Here is a 21,806-nt window from a genome sequence, read left to right as displayed (position 1 = left end):
AACTAGTGCTAGAATTTTTTTCTTATGTGCTCTCATATAATTTTGTAGAATCCCCAGATAGAAAAGGGTTTTATTAGTATAACATATCGTACTGTAGCTACAAAAAAACTTGATAATTTACAGATCAAATGGAAACCAAAAAGTTTGTTTAGAACAACAAAGTTTGCCCTAAAGCAATGTCTCACAAGTGAAAAAAAGAAAAATATAATCACAAAAAAATGGTAGAAAACAAAACACTTCTAATTAAATTCCAACACCAAAACATATTCTTGAAGAACTAAAATCTCAGAAAATGTATAAAAACTTAATGAACAAATCTCAACACTATAACCTAGGAACAGTAGGTAACCCTGTACAGTAGAAATATAAACCCTTAAATAATTCCTTTACCATAAAAATAAAGTAAAGACAAAAAAAAATTCCTTTTTGTTAAACAGACAAAACAAATGACCAAGTATAAAAAGTGTTTACTATCCATTCACCGAGGCTGTAAAAGTGCCTACCAGTTTTACGATGCTTCCAAAATAAAGTTTACCAGAACATTTAGGTCCCAGACACGATCATGTTTGGTTAAAATTTGACGAATTTGCAACTTTTTATCGGGGAATAAAAGATTCAAGTCCTTCTCGATTTCTTTGCGGTGGTCGTCAAGTATCTTCGGGTCCAGGTCATCTTTTCTTCGGGAAAATCGACCGTTGTTGCCCGTAGTCGGCGTATCGGAGGTTGACGGGGTTGTTACACCACCTAACGGTAAGATTTAAAAGTAAAATTGTAAAAAGCGGTAACTTAATATCTAAAACAAAGAAAAATGAAAAGCATTTAAATGTATCCCACCTTACCTTTACACCATTGAAAGCAATAATATAACTGTTATTAGTCAAAATTAATTAAGTAATATTTTTTTAAAATTGACAGTTTAACAAAAATAAGGTTTTCTTAATATTATTAAATAATGATATAGAAACTTACACTATTAATTTATGACAATTTAGGTTTATTTGTTTGTTCAAAATTTTTAATTTTAAACTAAAATTGACTGATTTTAGCGATTGATATTTTTTAACATTGCAAAAAATGTTTCCCCAAAAACTAACATTATTACCGTGACGTAATCGTTGTTTTGATGACGTCATGGATGACGTGGAAGTGAGTGCACTAGTGCTAAACAAACAAAAAAGTGAAAAAAAATCAAATGTAAAAAGTGAAAAAAATGTGAAAAACACAAAAAAAAAAACACAAAAAACATAAAAAATAAAAAAATGAAAAAATGAAAGTAAAGCCAAATAGGAAAAAAAAAAAAAATAAAATTAATTTTTTAGAAAAGAAAATGGAAAAGAACTTCAGTTAAAAACACAGAAAGAAACTTAAAAATAAAAAAAGGCAAAGAAAATGATAAACAAGAAGAAAGCACGAAACAAACTTATTAAAATTTGCTTTTAAAGAAAAGAAAAAACTTTTTATTTAAATAGTGAAAAATCACACAATAAAAACTGTGATGGTGAAATAAGTACAAAAACTTTTTAAATAACTTCATCTAATTCATCTTTTTAACTTTCTTCTTTTAACTTAATTTTTTGTCTATTTCTAATTTTTAACAACTTTTTTTCTAATTCTTGAACTGTTTCTGATTTCAAACTTATTTTAAACTTAATCTAAATTGAGTTCAATCTTATTTTAAACTAACTTATTTAAAATGATGAACAGAAAACTTAATATTGCAATAAAAGTTAAAAGTTTAAATAATTTAGTTATTTCATACAATTTTGCACTAAAAAGTAAAATTACTAAAACAATATTAATTTAACAACTTTAAAACATATCTTTACCTTAAATTAAATAAATTTTATTACAAAACTTTCTCAAATTACTTTTTAATAACCTCACCTGGTTGGGTAACTTAAAAATTGATCCAAATTGGGTCCATTTCTGCCCAAGGGGTCCTCTGGGGGCATAAAAAGATCCCCAACAAATGTAAAAGGGAGCAACCTTTAGAAAAAATAAAGTTTTTTAAATATTTTCAAGGTGTTTTTGATTTTAAGAATTTTAAGTAAAGTTTCTGGTAATTAAGTAATATTTTTTTTTAAATTGACAGTTAATGAAAAATAAAGTAAGTATAATATCATGTACAAGTTAAGTATAATATCATGTACAAGCAAACATTTAATATTAACTTTCTTACAATAAAGTTAAACAAAATAGCTTAATTATAAATCTAACACTAACAGCATATTCAAATGTAAACATCAACTTTTTTTAGGGTAATTTATCATTAAACTAGGTCAAGGTAGCAATATTTGTCAAGTTTTTTTTTTTACGAATGCCTATATTATTTTGTGTTATGTTTAGTTTAGTGCTTTTACATTTACTTACAGTACTTAGGTTTTAATTTATTTCAATTTTATTTTTTTTTATTTAGTTTAGATATTTTATGCTTTTTCAGGGTTGTTTATTAGTGTTTAAGTATTGGTGTAGTGGTATGAACACCAGCATGGTGTAGTGGTAAGAACACTTGCTACACCACACATGAGGTCGTTGGTTTAATCCCCACTGATCACAGGCTGTAGTGTCCTTGAGCAAGGCGCTGTAAATGGTAAGAACTCCTGCTAAGCCAACACTTAATTAGCAGTATAATTATCGGGCAATTATAATCAATAATATCCCAAACTGCCACAGGCAACTTGGGACTGGGTCGGAGTAACTGATGTTACTCTATGTTTAAGTCGCGCATTTGACTTTCCCGCATCGAGAATAAAGATATATACAAAAAAAAAATAATAATAACCTGGTTTTAATGATCTTATCCCATTGCCTTTTCTCTGTAGCAAGATCACGATATTGGTCGTTCGAAACAATTATTCCGTCATTTTCCTCTGCCAATCTTAAAATAAATCTAAACAAAATATCAAGTTAACTTTTTTGTTTAAAGTATTCGTTTAAAATAAATAAAACAACAAAAAAAGAGCAAAAAGAAAAGTTAAAAAATACAGAAAAAAGAAAGGTAAAAAAGAGAGAAAAGAAAGGTCAAAAAAAGAGAAGAGGAAAAGTTGAAAAAGGGAGAAAAAAATAATAAAATAACAAAAGGAAAAAAAAATATTCCAGAAAAATTCAGTTTTAAATACTATTTTTTAATTAAAAACATTTTTTTTACTTTACTCTCTAAAACAAACCCCATAAAAAAGGAATTAAAAAAAAAACAATTTTAAATCAGAAATATCTCAAAAATAAACCATCAACCTGTCGTCGTAACAAACAATTGGTCGCCCTTCTACTACCCGAGCTGGTGTAATTTTCACAATTCCCATGTCCTCCAGTTTAAAAACCAGGTCCCTGTCCTTAATTGGGGGGTTCCCCTTGAACCCCTTCCTGTTGTTGGGGACGAAACAGATGATGTCACGGTGGCCCCGGGTCCAGAAATAGTGGACACAGATCGCGATGCCGCGGATGGAGTAAAATTTACCAGATTTGCTCATTCCATGACTAAAATATGAATTGTAATTTATTCTAATATCACAAATTAAAAAGGTGTTTATATTTGTTTATCCTTAACGTTGGGTTGCAAATTTTGGGGGGCCTACATTTGTTAACCTGACCCAATCTTAAAGTAATAGGTTACAATATTTAGCCCCGACATAGGCAGCGTGGTGTAGTGGTTAGAACACTTGCTACACCACACATGAGGTCATGGGTTCAATCCCTATTGCTCTTATGCTGTAGCGCCCTTGAGTAAGGCCTATAAACGGTATGAACTCCTGCTAAGCCAGCACTTAATCAGCAGCATAATTACTTGGCAATTATAGTCTCCATAATATCCCAAACTGTCACAGGCAACTCGAGACTGGGTTGGGGTAACTGATGTTACTCTGTGTTTGGGTCGCGCATTTGACTTTCCCACATCGAAGATAAAGATATATACAAAAAAAAAAAGTCCTAATGTTGTCAATACAAGAAAATTATTGACCAGGTGATGTTCTATGTCTTTTTATCCTAACTATTTATTATGCATGAAAACTTAAATTTATTTTAAAGAATAATACATCAAGGGCACTAATGGTATTCAAACCCAGGACCTCATTTTTTTAGTATGGAAGTTTTTCTATGCCTACACATGTCAACCTTTTTTACGCCATGCCAGAAGTCAGAATCAAACTTAGGCTCTTCAGTAGTAATGTTTGTACTAAAATTCAAGTAAAAAAAGTTTAATAAAATGAGGACAAACTCACCTCACTGCAACGTTACTTCCATCAATGACGATCGATCTCAAATTAGGGTTTTCTCCTCTACTAGGTAACCGTAACAACTCGTCGTTCGACAGTTGAGAAATTTTCCTCGAGTTTACAACAGGGATTGTAACTTCCATGTGACGAGTTGGAACTGATGTTGTAGCAGGGGCAGGGTTATAACTGTTGTGTGACGATGTAACAGGGTCAAGATGAGGATAAATATTTCTGTAAATTAATTTTAAAAAAATATTCTAAATTTTTAAATTTTTAATTACTTTTCTTAGCGACAATTAATATTAATTAATATAATTAAATTAATTAAAAAACTTAATAATTCTAATATCAAAAATTCCAAACCTTGGAGTATTCACAACAGAAGAAGGTGGAGTTTTTATTTTTGGTTTTTCCTTTTCTAAAATATCAAAAATTATAAAAAATTTGCAAAATTATTAATTAATTAGAGTTATAATTAATATTTATTACATCTTCTACCTTTGACATTGTTGTATGACGAAACAATCGGTTTCAACATTTTCTCGTATTCGTTTGTTTGTGACGTCATAGTGGATGTAGAAGGAACGTTCGATTTGTTGTTGATCCAGTCCTTTAATATTCCTGAACTTCCTCCACCGCAAGATGACGCAGCGGAGTCGGAACTTTTAATTCCACCACGAGTTGATAAAGTATAACCGGAATTTTCACCACCGCGAGATGGCGCAGTGGAGTCGTGAGTCGGTTTTATGCAAACGTAGCGACGTTTACCTACCCTGCCCTTGGTTTTTACTTGACTAAAATTTAATTTTATTAAAAAAAAACGGTTTTAATAATTATCACGCCATAGAGGACAATACATTTAATACAAAAAAAAGGAAAAATTAGTAGACTATTTTTTGTATTTAGGCAACTAAGGGCATTCTCAGAAGAGGGTTAAGGCCGGGGTTAATAAAAATTGCCTCGGTGTCGGAATTTGCTTTTAATTTAATGGCAGTATCCCTGAACAAACAATTAATGCTTTCTGGATTGTCCTGTGTGGCCCTATGTGGTCCAGTGCGTTTCTATGTGGTCATGTGTGGCCCTATGTGGTCCTGTGCATTCCTGTGTGGCTGTATGTGGTCCTGTGCGGTTTTATGTGGTCCTGTGCATTCCTGTGTGGTTATGTGCGGCTGTATGTGGTTCTGTGTGGCCCTATGTGGTCCTGTGCATTCCTGTGTGGCTGTATGTGGTCCTGTGCGGTTTTATGTGGTCCTGTGTGGCTCTATGTGGTCCTGTGCATTCCTGTGTGGCTGTATGTGGTCCTGTGCGGTTTTATGTGGTCCTGTGTGGCCCTATGTGGTCCTGTGTGGCCTTATGTGGTCCTGTGTGGCCCTATGTGGTCTTGTGCGGTTTTATGTGGTTCTGTGTGGCCCTATGTGGTCCTGTGTGGCCCTTTGTGGACCTGTGAGGTGGTTAGTAGGAACACAAAAAAATAAATAAATTTTAACTGTTGAAATACCAACTCGTTATTAAACATTTAATTTAAATCTAACGAGAATACTCACCCATATACAGTGGGATCTCCCACAATAAACATCGCAATCGTGTTAAACAAATTCTCCCCGATCTTGTGGTGAGTTTTGAGGTTGAAATGTCGACGAAAGTTGCCCAAGATATCGAGCTTTGTGACGTAATCATCCGTATTGTTCGTCACTTTGTATTCTTCCTGTTAAAAAAACTCGCAAATTTTAATTAAAAAAAAACTATGAAAACAATGACGTCACATTCTATGACGTATTTTAAACAAAATATATGAGGTCATTTATATAAATTACAACTTAAAAAAAAAAAAACTGTATGACGGAATAAACGTATAAAAATAATTATGACGCCACAAACATAAAACATATTATGACGTCACTTACCTTGAACCATTTGATGACGTCAGAGCGATTAGGAAAACCGGGCAAATAACAAACAAACTCGCAATCACGTGCTTCTTGTGACGCAGGTGTTTCTTTAACGAATATGACGTCATCATCGGCCTCGGTTACGTCATCATCATCCTCTACTACGTCATCATTATCATCATCAGAAGAAATCATTTCAACATCTGGATTTGTTGACATCGTTTTAAATGTGAAATACAAATTCTGATTTTAGAAATTGAAAAATTGGCAATGGCGGGAACCAAACCCAGGACCACAGTCCTTTCGTTTATATATCTTTATCCTTGACGTGGGAAAGTCGAATGTGCGACTTAAGCATAGAGTAACATCAGTTACTCCAACCCAGTCTCGAGTTGCCTGTGGCAGTTTTGGATATTATAGATTATAATTGCCCAATAATTATGCTGCTGATTAAGTGCTGGCTAAGCAGGAGTTCGTACCGTTTATAGCGCCTTACTCAAGGGCGCTACAGCATGAGAGCTGTGGGGATTGAACCCACGACTCCATGTGTGGTGTAGCAAGTGTTCTTACCACTACACCACGCTGCCGTTTAACATAAAAAAACTAAAAAATGTCAGTAGAGGAATCAAACCCAGAACCTCAAGACTTTATAGAAAATCAAAAATTTAATAATATTCACCGTTGTCGATAAAAGGAAATTTCTTTTTTCGTTCATCTTGAAGGTCCTGGAGCTCCCGGTAAATGACCTGGAACGCAAAATTGGACCCGAATTTCAACAATGTAGCTTCTATGTCGTCATGATGGAATCCGTACTAAGAAATAACTTGTCTTTTGTGACGTAGAAGTTTATACAATCAACTTTGATCGCAAATTAAATTTTAATTAAAAAATAAAAAAAATTTTAAATTTTGTTTAAAAAAAAACGGTTCCAGTGGGACTCGAACCACGAACTCCATGCACAATAACCTTCAAAATCAATATATTATTGAACACCTAATTTTTTTAAAATATAAGTAACTTTACTGTTTTCGTATAACGAAAAAAATTTAATTAAAATTAACATAATAATTTCTTTTTTTTAAGTTTAAAAAAAATATTTAAGAAAAGCAGATCTGAAATTTATTTTCGAATAAAACCTTTTGGAATTCTTTTCTTAAAAAATCGGCTGGTGGAGTTTTCATAAATTTCTTTCTTTCTTCTAAACTTTCAGTTTTAACTAAACAACAATCAACATTTTTACATTTATTTATCCTCGATGTGGAAGGTCGAATGCGCGACCTAAACATAGAGTAACATAAGTTACCCTGACCCAGTCTTGAGTTAACTTTAGCAGTTTGGAATATTATAGATTACAATTGCCCGATAATTATGCTGCTGATTAAGTGTTGGCTTAGCAGGAGTTCGTACCGTTTATAGCGCCTTACTTAAGGGCGCTACAGCATGAGAGCAGTGGGTATCAAACCCAAGACCTAATGTAGTAAACCCAAGTGTTCTAACCAGACATGGGGCAATTCGTATTCGTCATTCGTATGCATTCGAATACCAATTTTTAAAACTAAGCGAATATTCGAATACCAAGTTCTTAATTTTACAATAATTCGAATTTAATTCGAATAGCCAACCGCAAATAACAACAAAATTATTCGACAATTCGAATGTAAAACTAAATTCATTCGAGTTCTATTCGAATGGCCAACCGCAAATAACAACAAAATTATTCGACAATTCGAATGTAAAACTAAATTCATTCGAGTTCTATTCGAATGGCCAACCGCAAATAACAACAAAATTATTCGACAATTCGAATGTAAAACTAAATTCATTCGAGTTCTATTCGAATGGCCAACCGCAAATGACAACAAAATTATTCGACAATTCGAATGTAAAACTAAATTCATTCGAGTTCTATTCGAATGGCCAACCGCAAATGACAACAAAATTATTCGACAATTCGCGAATCAATTTATTCGAAATAATTTAAGTTTTCAAGCAGAAAAAAAGTAAGGGACCTTAAAAAATGCCTTTTTCAGGGGAAGTTTATTATTAGATATTTTTATTGTCAAGGTTAAAGCTGTGTTTTTAGTTTATACCAAACAAAATAAATTTAATATAATAATTCATAAAATATATAAATTGCGCAATCACAAATTTAAAAATTAATAAACAATGTACACTGTGATGTAATAGTTTAGTTTTTGAATTATGCTGGCCTGCCCAGGCATGTCTTTTTATTATTCCAGCTACTTTAAAAAGGCTTTTTAAAAGATTAAAATAAAAACTAAAAAATAAAGTTATGGCTTGTAGTAGCCAAAAGTCTGCAGTATATGCGCATTTTGAAGTACCAGATAATCGTCAAACGAAATACCAAGCCACTTGTGTATACTGCAGAAAGAGAATATCTACAATTGGGACAACTACATCGAATTTACTTGCACACCTTAAGGTATATTAACTACACAATGTTATTTTTCTTAATTTTATATTTAAAAACTAGTTTATTTTAAGTTGTATTTGTGGTTGTGCTTGCTTTAAATTGCTGTTAAAGTATTTTAAATATAGCCATTTTTAACTTGAAAACGAATTTTTTGTTTTGGCACTTGGGTGTTAATTTTCCAAATTTTGACATTCAAATTTATGTTACAGCGCAAACACCCAGGTGCTTTAAATGAAACGGTAAGCGATGACATGACTGCACAACCAAATATTGCCAGTTTTCTTACTTCCGGTATTGGAAAAAAATATTCAAATTCGGATTCTCGGCAAGTTAAAATTAACAACAAAATTGTGGAATTTATCGCTGGTTCACTTCAACCTCTTTCAATTGTTGAAAATTTAGAATTTCAAGATCTGATAACCACATTAGATCCACGCGCTCGCATTCCAAACAGGAAACTTTTAACAACAAATTTGTTGCAACGTAGATGTGAAGTAATAGAACGGGAAGTAAGATGCGAAATGACTCTCGCAAAAGGAATTAGTGTCACCGTCGATATTTGGTCTAACAGACAAATGCGAAGTTACTTAGGCATTACTGCACATTACATAACAAACAGATGGAAAATTAAATCGTCCATGCTCGCGTGCAAACGATTTAAAGGAAGGCATACAGGGTTAAATATTAACAACCAATTTGAAGAATGCGTCTCACATTATGAATTAGCACATAAGATAACTCACATAATAACCGACAACGCTTCTAACATGAAAAAAGCCTTTTCATTGCCTGGTTTTATAGTGCACAGCGAAATCGAAAGCAGTAATAATGAAAGTTCTACAGATACTGACGATTCCGAGAAGGAAGACACGCACCATGAGGATAAGCTACCTAGAAAACATGGTCCTTGTTTTGCCCATACACTGCAACTGGTTGTAAACGATGGACTTAAAGAAGCAGGACAAATCAGAAAGATAATAAGTAAGGTTTCAAGCATTGTTTCTTTTGCGAGAAGGTCGACTATTGCTTGTGAAGCTTTGGAGAATTTTAGACGTCTGCAACCAGCTAATGTAACTCGCTGGGATTCCGAGTTAGCAATGATTCAATCTATTTTAAATGCACCCCAAGATGTTTTATTTACGTTAGATTGCGCAAAACTAACAACGCACGATCGCACCATGTTGGAAGAGCTATGTTGCATCTTACAACCGTTCAAAGAAGCAACAACAATGTGTCAAAAAGAGCTAACGGTTTCTTCAAGCATAATTGTGCCATGTGTACTAGGGTTGAAATCCAATTTGCGAAGTATCAACCCTCGTTTTACGTCATTTATTTTTAATGAATTAAAGTGTTCGATAAATGCGCGATTAAATTACTTTTTGAATCAACCACTGTATATTCTATCAGCCATGATCGACCCCAGATTTAAATTGAAATGGTGCGCAGAAAGTGAAAAACGCGTGGAATACCGACAACTTCTATTATCAAAGCTAGATGCAATAAAAGATGAGCATTGTGTAAAACAATCTTGCAATGTTACCAGTCAAAATGAATCATCCGATAACATCCCATCCACTCAATCATCTGACGAAGCCACCGTTTTTGAAAATAAGGGTCTGGCTCCAATCGGGTTATTTGATTTTATGCCCGACTCGCCACCAGATGTATTACCATTTGCTCAGAAATCTTGTGAACAAGAAATTGCAGAGTATTTTACGGAGCCATGTTTGCCTAATCACGCAAATGTCTTAGAATACTGGAGAAAAAAATCCCATTGGAATTTATCAAAAATGGCTAAAATATATCTCGGAATACCCGCTTCCTCTGCTCCCGTTGAGCGAGTGTTCAGTACAGGAGGCAAGATTTTTAGACCAGAGCGATGTCGTCTCAGTGACAAAACATTTGAACAACTTATGTGTATTAAGATAAACGGAAAGCAATACCATTGCTAAACTGATGTTTTAATCGTGTTAACTTTGTTCATGGAGTCTACTGTGCCCGATTTGATTGCATTAAATTAAACCCTAATTTTTTTTTAATGCTGTTACTTGTATGACCCTTTTTGTTTAATAAACCATTTGTTCTTTTTGTATTACGGCTAACTTGTAAATTTATGAAGTTGAATTGTGTTTTGCAGTTTGAACTTCACAGTCTAATTAAGTCGGTTAAACGTTAAATATCTACCTAGTTCAAGAATTGTACCAAATTAGTACAGCCGAACCTTTAAAATACCATTTGCCAAATGACATTAAAATTAATTGATACTTCAAACAGAATTATTCGAATTTGTGTAACCAAAAAAATATTCGAATAGCCAAACGTGAATTTTTCATAAAATATTCGACAATTCGAATTTAAAAACGAATTTATTCGAATTCAATTCGAATACCCAAACGTAAATTTTTTATAAATATTCGGCAATTCGAATTCAAAAACGAATTTATTCGAATTTAATTCGAATACCCAAACGTAACTTTTTCATAAAATATTCGGCAATTCGAATTTAAAAACGAATTTATTCGAATTTAATTCGAATAGCCCAACGTAATTTTTTTATAAATATTCGGCAATTCGAATTCAAAAACGAATTTATTCGAATTTAATTCGAATACCTGTTATTTGTGACTTTTAAAACATTCGGCAATTCGAATAATAATATAAAAGTATTCTTAAAAAAATCGAATGCAAAAAAATGTATTCAGCCCCATGTCTGGTTCTAACCACTACACCACGCTAGAGGCGTTGTTTTATCCTTAACCATCATTTAAAATTAAAGTAAAAATAAAATTGTTTAATTTACCTTTCGATTGTGACGTAACACCGAAAGTGTCGCCCAGAATCGATTTTTTATTCGAAGATTTTTCTTTTTTTTCGGCTGCCTGTAAATGAAATAATTGATAAAAAATTATTTTTTTTTACGTTTTAAGTCATAATTTAAACAACAAAATAAACAATAAAAAACATATTTATGGTTTGGAACTAAAAATCTAAATTTTTTTGGCAAATAATTTATAAAAAACAAGATTTTTGAAAACAACAAATTAGTAAAACGACGTTTTTTAGGTCTCAAATTTAAGCGGAAGTAAACTCTGTGACGTAACAGACTTGATTGTGACGTTAAAGAAAGTTGAAGTTTTACGTAACAAATGTAAATATTTATGTAAAAGCTGGCTGACAAAACATTTAAATAAAATCAAAAAAAATGAAATTTTAAAGAAATTCAAAACAACAAAAAATTTAATTTATCTTCAAGTTAACTTAAACACAAAATAAAATCTGATTTTGTATTTTAAGGTGTTTGCTAAAATATTGTTTTTAATCAATTAAAAAAGGGAAATCTTGTCGGATGACGTCATCAAATTTATAAACAAAAAATTCTAAAACACAAAATTTAAATTTGTTTAATTTAAAATCTTTGCATCTAGTAAGTGATGACGTCACAATCAGTATTATTAAACTGTCAATAATAATTGTTTGTCATCAAACGTTATCAATCACTAACAATAACGTTTTGTGATCGAACAATCGAATCACAATTCTCTGATTCAACAATTCTAATCATAACACGACAACGACAGATATTAATTACTCTTCTGTTACGTCATAATTGGGGAGTGATTAATAATTGTTTGCGAATATAACAACATAGGTGAATTGAAAGTGATTTAGTTTTAAAAATCAGTTTTATTAGTTTTAGTAATTTAGGAAAATTAAAGTTTTTTTTAATTACTAAATATAAAAGTGTCATTGAGAAAGTTCTATAAATTTTAACAAATTTTTGAACAACGACTTACAAAAAAATAGAAAAATAAATTTATTAATAAATATTTAAAATTAGCCTAAAATTTCTAAAATTATAAATTTAATCCAATTTGTATTTTTGCCTAATTAACAGAAAAAAAGTAAAGGTGAAGAAGGCACTAAAACTTTAATCAGTAATCGAAAAAATCTAATAAAATTTATCTGTTAATTAGCTATTTATAAGTAATTAGTATTAATTAGTTAATAAGGAATATTCGAAAGTAATTAAACGTGTTTATTCGTAAATTTAGAACTTATAAACAACCAATTAGAAAATATAAACAAAGGCAAATTTAATTTTAAATAATATTAAGTAATTAAGAGTTTTTTAGTTAGTTTTTGTATAATAAGCAAAAAAAAATATGCAAATTAACATACTTAAAATCTTTATGTAAACATTAATACTTTTGGCATGTTTTAAATCATTAAATTGATTTTGTCATTTTTCCCGTCGCATTGTTGTAATATTAATTGTATATCGTATTTATTATTTACTTTTATCAATGCGCAAAAAATTTAATAAAAAAAAAATTGTTAAGTTAAAACCTTTTTTAAATAAGTTTATAAAACCACGTTTACCAACTAGCCGTAAATAACCACTTCATAGTTTAATATTTTATTACAAAATAACTTATATATTTTTCACTAAAACTTTGTTTTACAGATTAAACAAAAAGTAAAACAAAATTTATAAAAACCGAAATGATTTTACCTTAAAACCAAAAATGGATTTTAACAATTTAACCGAATTTAAGTTTGATAATACGTCACAAAGAAACGTTTGTTTAAACCACGAAGCATGGGGACAAGCGGTAACCGCTGTAGCGAGTTCGTTTATATTGCTAGGCAACCTCCTAGTCGTAATCGTCCTCATAAAATTCCCGTCCAGACGATTCAGACCTCTTAACTGGTTCATCGTGCAACTAGCGGTGGCCGATTTCTGTGTCGGGGTCACCGTGCTTTGGATCGGAACCTTCTCGGCTATACTACTCGATAAAGTCCCTCTTATTAGCGGGATTTTAACTTACGGTAGCCTTGCGTCCGCTACATCCACGTCCACACTCGGTATTCTGTTTATAGCGTTGGATCGCTATTTCTATATCATCAAACACAGCAAATACAAAAAGATCATGACGCGCAAAACTGTCATAATAGCAATCTCGTTGGCCGCGATTGTGCCCTTCTGTGTGTTCATAATCGGCCCCGCTTTGGGTTGGAACTGCATCGATTCATGCGATTGTAGATTGTACAACATGGACTCCACACAACAATATTGTTTTGGGGAATATTGTTCTAATATGATGACCCCATTTAAAAGTGAAACTGTGTTAACAGGAGGCATCAGTTTGTCGATTCTACTAATTACATCAACCGCAATTTATCTTCAAATATTCTTCAAAGTAAGTCCATGAAAATGTTTTTAAATATTTTTTCCTTTAGTAAGTAGGTCGATTTTATTACCTCGACCCAATCCAATTTAAGCAACTTTTTTATGATATTCTTGGTGTTAAATGATCGACTTTAAGCTTAAACATAGAGTAACATGAACACAAACTTAAACTTATTGCAAATGTTCAAAATATTTAAACCAAAAACTCATGCACTTACACATTGATATACACACCAAAGCTTGGTGGAATATATATAAATGTAAGTTCAATTTATAAGCCTACAAAATAAATAAAACTGCAGTTTGTGGCGTAAATTATCACAGGCAAATATTGTTTAGGAGTTGCAACCATATTATAACAAGTACAATGCGGACGGGTGGGTTATTGATTACTATAATTGAAATATTAAAATTATTAAAAAATTAAATGAACCAAACCTTCAAAAAATAAACACAAAGATTAAATAAAATTTAAGTTATCTTGGTCAGAATACAAGACACTATGTAACACAATTATTCAAAATTACAAAACACGTCGGAACGAACAGCAAACATCCTGTTTAAACAAACCAATAAAACCTAAACAAAAATTTGATTGACAGAATATCCTTTTGATTTAAATAATTTGCTGATGGTTGGAAATCTAAGATATATTAAAGATATGAAAGATATCACATTGTTTTAAACACCTAAGTCAAAATACGTAACGCGATTAGTGACGTTGTCATTTTTTTTAAATTTTGTTTCGTTATAGAATTTTTTTGGTTAAAAGAAACTACGCAAAAACGTCATATTACGTCATAAAATAATGACGTCATATTTTGTTTTAGGTTCATTTTCGAAGGAGTTTAAAGATGCACAAAAAACGACGCGAATCAGAAATGAGAATGATCAAAACAATGCTCATTGTTCTCAGTGGATTTGTCCTCACTACAGGCCCCCTAGCGGTCTGTTGCATCATCTCGTTCTTCTACAATATCCGGACTCTTCATTTTGTGATGAGGATCTTAGTAGTAATCAGCACAGTTAACTCCATCCTCAACCCGTTCTTCTATTTCTGGAGGATTCCCGAAATGAATCGGAATCTGAGGTTGATGTTGACAGGATGTCTGACCTCGTGTTCTCGTTGTTGCTGTGGCGGGAAATACGAGCTAGGAACCCGGCGTCGAAAGTTTTCACTCGCCCCTCTGCAACCGAAACGTCAGAAACGACCGAGAAGTAGTTTTTCGAGTATTAGCAACCCTGGAAAAAGTCAAGACGATCGACCAGGTTCGCAGATGTACCACGGAACTCTGGATCCAACTTTACAACTTTAATTTTCATTTTTTTTTCGCAAACTTGACATTAACTAAGTTTTTTTTACACAATTTTTCCTGTAAATTTTTACTGCGTAAACTAACGTGCAAATAACAAGCATGATTATGACGTCACAATCAACAAGCGCTCGAAATAGTCGTAACAATCAATTTTTAAATGCAGATAAATTTTAATTTGCCATTGGTTGGATTTAAACCTAAACTACAGAATGTCATTCGGTACATAACAACGTTCATATATAAACAATGATTACCCTTTTACCTTGTGTGTATATCGTCATTTATTATTTATTTCAATAAATGCACATTTTACAACAAATTTAAACAATCTATTTATAATAGAATTAAGTAGGTGGAATATACATTTATGGGTCTACAGAATAAAAAAAACTTCCGTTTGTGGTGCGCGAGTAAATTATCGCAGGCAAATATTAGTTAAGAGTTGCCAACAGTAAGATGAGCTGTCAACAAGTTTTTATAAAGTTTGCAAGAAGAAAGTAACCACATGTAAATAAAATAATTTAAAGATAGGCTAAAAGAAATTGTTTAATTTATTTATTTTTTATAATTTTATGTTTGGCCCACTTATACCAGAATTAATAAACTACCAATAAAAACAAATTAGCATTTTAATAAACCAGTTAAATATAACAAATAACTTTAAAAATTCCAATAAATATAAAAATTAAAAAAATCTTCAATAAAAAAATTCAAATAAAAATAATCATAAATTTGGCTGAGATAATAAATTGAAATAACCATTAGTTTTTAATTGAAACAAACTTTAATTAACCTTTCAGTTTGGTTTAAAAAATTAATTAATTCTCAAATTCACATCGGATATTACAAATTGTTATTAATTGCACACATGTTTATGAGGTCATAATACATGTTAAGTAGCGCTTTGTTAAACACGTTTATGAGACAACAACGTGAGATTGTCTTGTAATGAATAATAATAATGTGTCAATCATTAAAGGATATAAAAAATATTCTATTTTTAAAACCTTGCATTTTTAAAAATAAATTAAATTTAAAAAAATTTAAAATATGTTTAAAATTTAAGTTTTAATGTTTTTAAATGTTAATTTATAAAATAATAATTTAACATATTTAATATTTATTTTACCAATTAAATTTTATTTATTTTTTTGTATTAAATTTAAAATATTAAAAAAATATTATTCTTGGTCAGTTATGCAATAATTAATAAATTTTTTTCTGTATTTACTGTTTTTATATTTGTTAAATAATTTTACAAAAAAAAAAATTCTAATCTTGAAGAATATGAAATTTAAAACACAAAACGTTAGTAACTCACTACTGCCCACTAGCAGCTCAAAAAAATTAAAATTTAATTTACTTGGTCACATTTAGTTATAAAAAAAATATGCTTTTTAAACTATTCGATATTTATAAAATATTCTTAGCATAAAATATCTATGCTTCTAAAGCCCCCCCAAAAATTTAGATTTTAACATAAAAAACATTTTTCTTAACACACTCTTATATTGTAGATGACGCGGTTTAGAATAATTAGCTTCAAGGTGGTGGGTTCAATCACCAGCACCCTTAAGTAAGGCACTTTAAATAATACAAACTTCTGCTGGACCAGCAGCTTAATTATCAGGAAATTATAATTAATACTATTTCAAACTGACAAAGTCAACACCAAACTGATGTTACTTTCTGTTTAGACTGCGAAGTCAATCTTTCCAAACCAAAAAATTTAAAAAAAGGGAATTGCAATTTGATATAGGTTAAAACTAGGCCGTAAGAGCTCCTTTTACCGAGTTTCATAATATAAAATATAACAAACATATCATATAGTAAGTGTACATTTCATCCATCAAAAAAAGGAAGTTAAGTGTATGTGTAAATACTAGTTGTAATATATTACACTCTCATTATGGTTAAACCCTTTGTACAAATATTATGACATTTTATTACGTTAATAAAACCTTAGTCAAACAAAACTTACGACATTTTCATCTTTTTGAACTTTCGAAGTCGATTCTTCATTACATTCCATACTACAGTGAAAAAAAAAAAAAATTAAAAAAAAAAAAAAGGTTAGATGAGGATAGCAAAAGGGGGCCAAATAAAAAATATTTTAACATCGAGCAAAATAAATTAAATAGAAAGTTTAACTTACTCGAAAAAACTTTTGTCGTTCTGTTTTCTGGGAGTGGGTAAGACTTTATCCTCCAAGATTTGATCAATGTTTTGATCCCGAATTTGCTCGAAGTTAAATTCAAATCTCTCATCTTTTATTATTGAGAATAAAAACTAAAAAAATTTAAAAGAAAACAAAACGGTTAGAAAAATGTTTACATTATTTTTAAACTCGTAAACTAAATAATAAAAATTTTGAATCACTAAAACAAAATAATTTAAGAAAAGTTTTTTTATCACACAATTCTATAAACCTCTCTTTTTTTAAGCCTTTTTTTAAAGCAACCAAAAAAAAAATAATAGCCGGCAGCGTGGTGTAGTGGTAAGAACACTTGCTACACCACACATGAGGTCGTGAGTTCAATCCACACTGCTCTCATGCTGTAGCGCCCTTGAGTAAGATATATACAAAAAAAAAAAAATTTACTTTGATAAACTTACCTTTTTAATCCCAATGTTAAAGTTTAAAATTTCAACTTCTTGAGGTTCCATGCAGTTTGAAATTAAGTTTGCAAATTTATCCTCAAGATCCTTGTCCTTAAAATGAAATTAAATTTACTAATTATTTAAATCACAGACTCACAAAAACTTTTAAAGTTTTCTAGAAATCACAATTTTAAACAAATTATTATAACATTTTATATATATATATTATAAAAACAAAAATATTGGCTTGAAAAATCTAAATTTAAAATGTAAAACATTAAATAAGTTATACATAACATGCCAGTTATGCTTAAAATTGTAATAAAATAAATATAGAAGTGTACAACATCAATTAAAAATACCTCATTGTTTTGTTGGTGTAGTAAGTTAATAGAATTAACAAGTCGTTTAACATCACCTTTTCCTCCTTGTATTTTAATGCTATTTCTTTTATGCTTTGGTTTGATCACAACAGAATATTTTCTTTCAATTCCATTATGCCAGAAACCCTTTTACAAAAACATAACCTTAATATTATGGAAATCAGTGAAATAATATAGCTAGTATATCTATAATAGTGTTGTAGCATCATAAAACAAATACAACAAAATAATTTAAAAAAAATAACAAAAAATATTTTTAAAAAGCTAAATTTTTTTTTTTTATATATATCTTTAACCTCGATGTGGGAAAGTCTAATGCACGACTTAAACATAAAGTAACAACAGTTACTCCAACCCAGTCTCGAGTTGCCTGTGGCAGTTTGGGATATTATAGATTATAATTGCCCTTTAATTATACTGCTGATTAAGTGCTGGCTCAGCAGGAGTTTGTACTGTTTATAGTGCCTTACTCAAGGGCGCTGCAGCATGAGAGCAGTTGGGATTGAACCCACGACCTCATGTGTGGTGTTCTTAACACTACACAACGCTGCCGGTTCAATAATGTTATTATATATTCTAAGATTAGAGTGAAATTACAAACACAATTTTAATTTATCAAATTAAAAATTATTTTACTTTATAAGTCAATTTTTTTACTAATTAATTTAATTAATATTAACCTGTAAAGCTGTGAAAACTAACAAAGGAAATAATTGTCCTCCAATTATTTCAGTTTCTTCAGGGTTGCAAGTTGCTTTAATGAAAATCTAAAAAAATAAGAATAATTTGAAATTTAAAGATAAGATAACACTTAAAAAAACAATTAAAAAACAGACATTAAATTTAACATCATTAAAGTTAAAACAACATTTAGCTTAAATAACTGAAACTATAAAATTATAAAAGTCTTCAAACACCCATCTTAAATTTAGGAATAAAAATACTAATTAAACAAGGCAGAAAATTCTTTAAGTTGAAATAGTTTACACAAGTGTTATCCCTTTTAATAAACAATAAAAAGTTGGCAATTATACAAAATAAATTAACATTTAAACCAATAACTTAATGTAAAATCAATTTGAATCATGTAAAGTTTATGGTTTTTGTCAAATTTCTGATAACTTTTATGATTCTTTATATCTAATAATGGGGTATTGTTATAATCGAAATAATTAATATATATATATATATATATTTTTTTGTATATATCTTTATCCTCGATGTGGGAAAGTCGAATGTGCAACTTAAACATAGAGTACCTTCAGTTACTCAGACCCAGTCTCGAGTTGTCTGTGGCAGTTTGGGATATTATAGATTATAATTGCCCAATAATTATGCTGCTGATTAAGTGCTGGCTCAGCAGGAGTTCATACCGTTTATAGCGCCTTACTCAATGGCGCTACAGCATGAGATCAGTGGGGATTGAACCCACAACCTCATGTGTGGTGTAGCAAGTTTTCTTACCACTACAACACGCTGCCAGTTTAATTGTTTTCACATTTACTTTTACAATCCTTAGTTTAAAAAAAAAAAACGTAAATTTGTCCGGATCCACAAATTTTTATCTAACTTACTTTTGCTGCTTGAAGATTATCCTTTTGACCAATTAAACTGATCCAAACTATTCCATCCTTATTAGAACCAGGAATAATTAGTTGAGTTTTATATTGGTTTTTAATCTGATTCTTATATTTTTCCAGTTTTTTGATATTTTCAGTCGTTACAGCAAATTCATCACGTTCAAATGAATTGTTTTTATTCATTTTAAGTTTATAAAGATATTAATAAAGATTATCAAAACCTAAATAAAATAAATTTAAATGTAATACTCTGGAAAGTAGGGCAGCGTGCACGCACAAGATTTTTTTTAGTAAAAAAATGCACGCCAAAAGTTAACTTTTTACACGCCTGGTTTAGGTAACCCACGCAAAAAAAATCCTGCATACACGCGTAGACCAAAACATTTAGTACGAGTGCCGGGCAGTCACACTATTTTTATGCTTGCACGCCCGAGATCTTGTCGAAAACTGCCCTACTTTTCAGACTGTTATATTACCAAAAGGTCATTTTAACCCAAAAAACACAATATTTTTATAAAATGCAGAATAGGCTGATATGCCCTAATCTTTTTTAGTCTAATAATTTTTTGTACATTTCGCCCTTTCCGCATTCATTTTAGTACTACTCGTTTCAACTGGCAGACGACGCTAATAGAGGTTCTAATAAATAAGCAATATGTTAGGTTTCTAGTCGCCACCTATGATTGACTTTGACTTACTCCTTCACCATTTTATCTGATTATTTTTTTACAATAAATTAAATGATTTTACTGCCAGTTTATTTTCTAATTTTCTTTACATTTGCGACTATTTTGTGAGTTACTGCTATTATAATAAAAATATTTGTTGCCAAATGAAGCGAAACATAATAGTTTGTCATATGATGAAGTAAATTAAGTTCATAAATTGTTAAAAACTTTATTTACCAAGGAAAACAAACAGACCTCGTGATTTAACACTTCAATGATTTTCAAATGTTTTTATTTTGTTTTCCTGAAATCTCTTAATTTATCCTCAATTTTTTTGACAGATTTAAAAAAAATAAATTAGATTTTTATATATTTATTTACAAATTAAATTAAACATTATACTAACACATATTTATATAAAAATTTTAAAAAATGTTGAGGCTAATTCTATGCTTTAAAGATAAAACTACACTAAACGATTTAAATAACTTTGTTAACTTACAACAAAAATAGATTATTTGTTAAAATATAAAAAAATATAAAATCTAAGCTTGACAGGTATAACTGTTCCCGTGTTGCGTTGTTTTCTTATGTTTACTTAATTAAAGTAAAAGCGAGAATAAGGAAGCACAGCGTAAGGAATATATTTGCATGTCTTGTTAGGGCCTCGTTACAACCATCTATAACAAATTGTTTGTAATTTTACAAATAAAAATCCTAATCTAAAGTATCCACTAGGTGCCTAAAAAGAGTTTCCATTGAATAACCGCCACCTTATACTTCTGTAGCGTTTACATGTAAACTTTAAAGCTTACTTATTTTCAGTTTAACAGTAATAATGCCCCTTCAACAAGTAAAAATGGAACAACCAATCTTACTCTATGTTTAGGTCGTAAATTTGACCTTCCCACATCGAGGATAAAGATATATATAAAATACCCATTCAACAAATAGTCAGCATAAAATATCATCAGATAGAGATTGATAAATCAACATATAAAAACCATAAGGTTCTCAAATCCCAATCAATTAAAATTATAAAAGATTAATACACCTAATTTATTAATGATTGTTAATTTATACCCGTGTTACAAGTTCTTCTGCATGTGGTTGTTTGGGCTACGGTTGTACAGTTATCAGGTGGAGATTCAACATTAGTACAGCCTCGTTCTATAGCAGTGATAGTCGTTGACTCCGTCGTTTCATCTGCGCATAGTTTACTTAATATTAACAATACGTTATACAACTTAGGTAGAGAAGTCATACCAGATTTTCTAATATTATTAGCTCGAAGAATACGAAAGTCATATTTGTTTTGTTGTTGCCTATGGCAACTAGCAATTTTGCCCAAAATCAAATCATTTACAGATGTTACTCTAGGCTTTAACTTTGGATATTTTACATTTATCAAATTATTGATAGATGAATATTTTAAAACCTCGAATTGTTGTTGTCTGTACGAAACAGAAGTCGTTGTTTTGACCACAGTCCCTCTCATATTTTGTATCCCCAGCTACTACATTCTCACAA

The 21,806-nt window shown here is 30.5% G+C and overlaps 3 protein-coding genes across 4 annotated transcripts; 2 read left to right on the top strand and 1 right to left on the bottom strand.

Annotated features, from left to right (window-relative positions):
* Positions 1 to 29: 29 nt before the first annotated feature.
* LOC145757773 (uncharacterized) lies at positions 30 to 19,825 on the bottom strand. 2 transcript variants are annotated; one of them, XM_082572465.1, is made up of 19 exons: positions 19,603 to 19,825; positions 18,709 to 18,795; positions 18,008 to 18,154; positions 17,661 to 17,756; positions 17,200 to 17,333; positions 17,026 to 17,077; positions 11,338 to 11,416; positions 7,240 to 7,319; positions 6,783 to 6,915; positions 6,119 to 6,306; positions 5,759 to 5,919; positions 4,713 to 5,008; positions 4,578 to 4,632; positions 4,221 to 4,445; positions 3,235 to 3,477; positions 2,783 to 2,890; positions 1,885 to 1,986; positions 1,103 to 1,161; positions 30 to 744 (listed from the first exon to the last, which is right to left on the bottom strand). In XM_082572465.1, the coding sequence occupies exons 1-19, from the start codon at positions 19,789 to 19,791 to the stop codon at positions 509 to 511; spliced, it is 2,670 nt and encodes an 889-aa protein (XP_082428591.1). In that variant the 5' UTR covers positions 19,792 to 19,825; the 3' UTR covers positions 30 to 508. The 2 variants fall into 2 exon arrangements, with proteins under 2 accessions (XP_082428591.1, XP_082428592.1); XM_082572466.1 differs by lacking the exon at positions 1,103 to 1,161 and having other exon boundaries at positions 521 to 744.
* On the top strand, positions 8,397 to 10,489 carry LOC145763733 (zinc finger BED domain-containing protein 4-like). The gene is made up of 2 exons (XM_082575242.1): positions 8,397 to 8,546; positions 8,747 to 10,489. Exons 1-2 carry the CDS (start codon positions 8,397 to 8,399, stop codon positions 10,487 to 10,489), a joined length of 1,893 nt encoding a protein of 630 aa, XP_082431368.1.
* On the top strand, positions 13,015 to 15,336 carry LOC145761495 (adenosine receptor A3-like). The gene is made up of 2 exons (XM_082574586.1): positions 13,015 to 13,738; positions 14,559 to 15,336. Exons 1-2 carry the CDS (start codon positions 13,064 to 13,066, stop codon positions 15,042 to 15,044), a joined length of 1,161 nt encoding a protein of 386 aa, XP_082430712.1. The 5' UTR covers positions 13,015 to 13,063; the 3' UTR covers positions 15,045 to 15,336.
* Positions 19,826 to 21,806: the final 1,981 nt, after the last annotated feature.

This window comes from Corella eumyota, chromosome 1 (genome assembly GCF_963082875.1).
Source record: "Corella eumyota chromosome 1, kaCorEumy4.1, whole genome shotgun sequence".
NCBI classification, from domain to species: domain Eukaryota; kingdom Metazoa; phylum Chordata; class Ascidiacea; order Phlebobranchia; family Corellidae; genus Corella; species Corella eumyota.
This window is presented reverse-complemented; position numbering and strand designations above follow the sequence as displayed.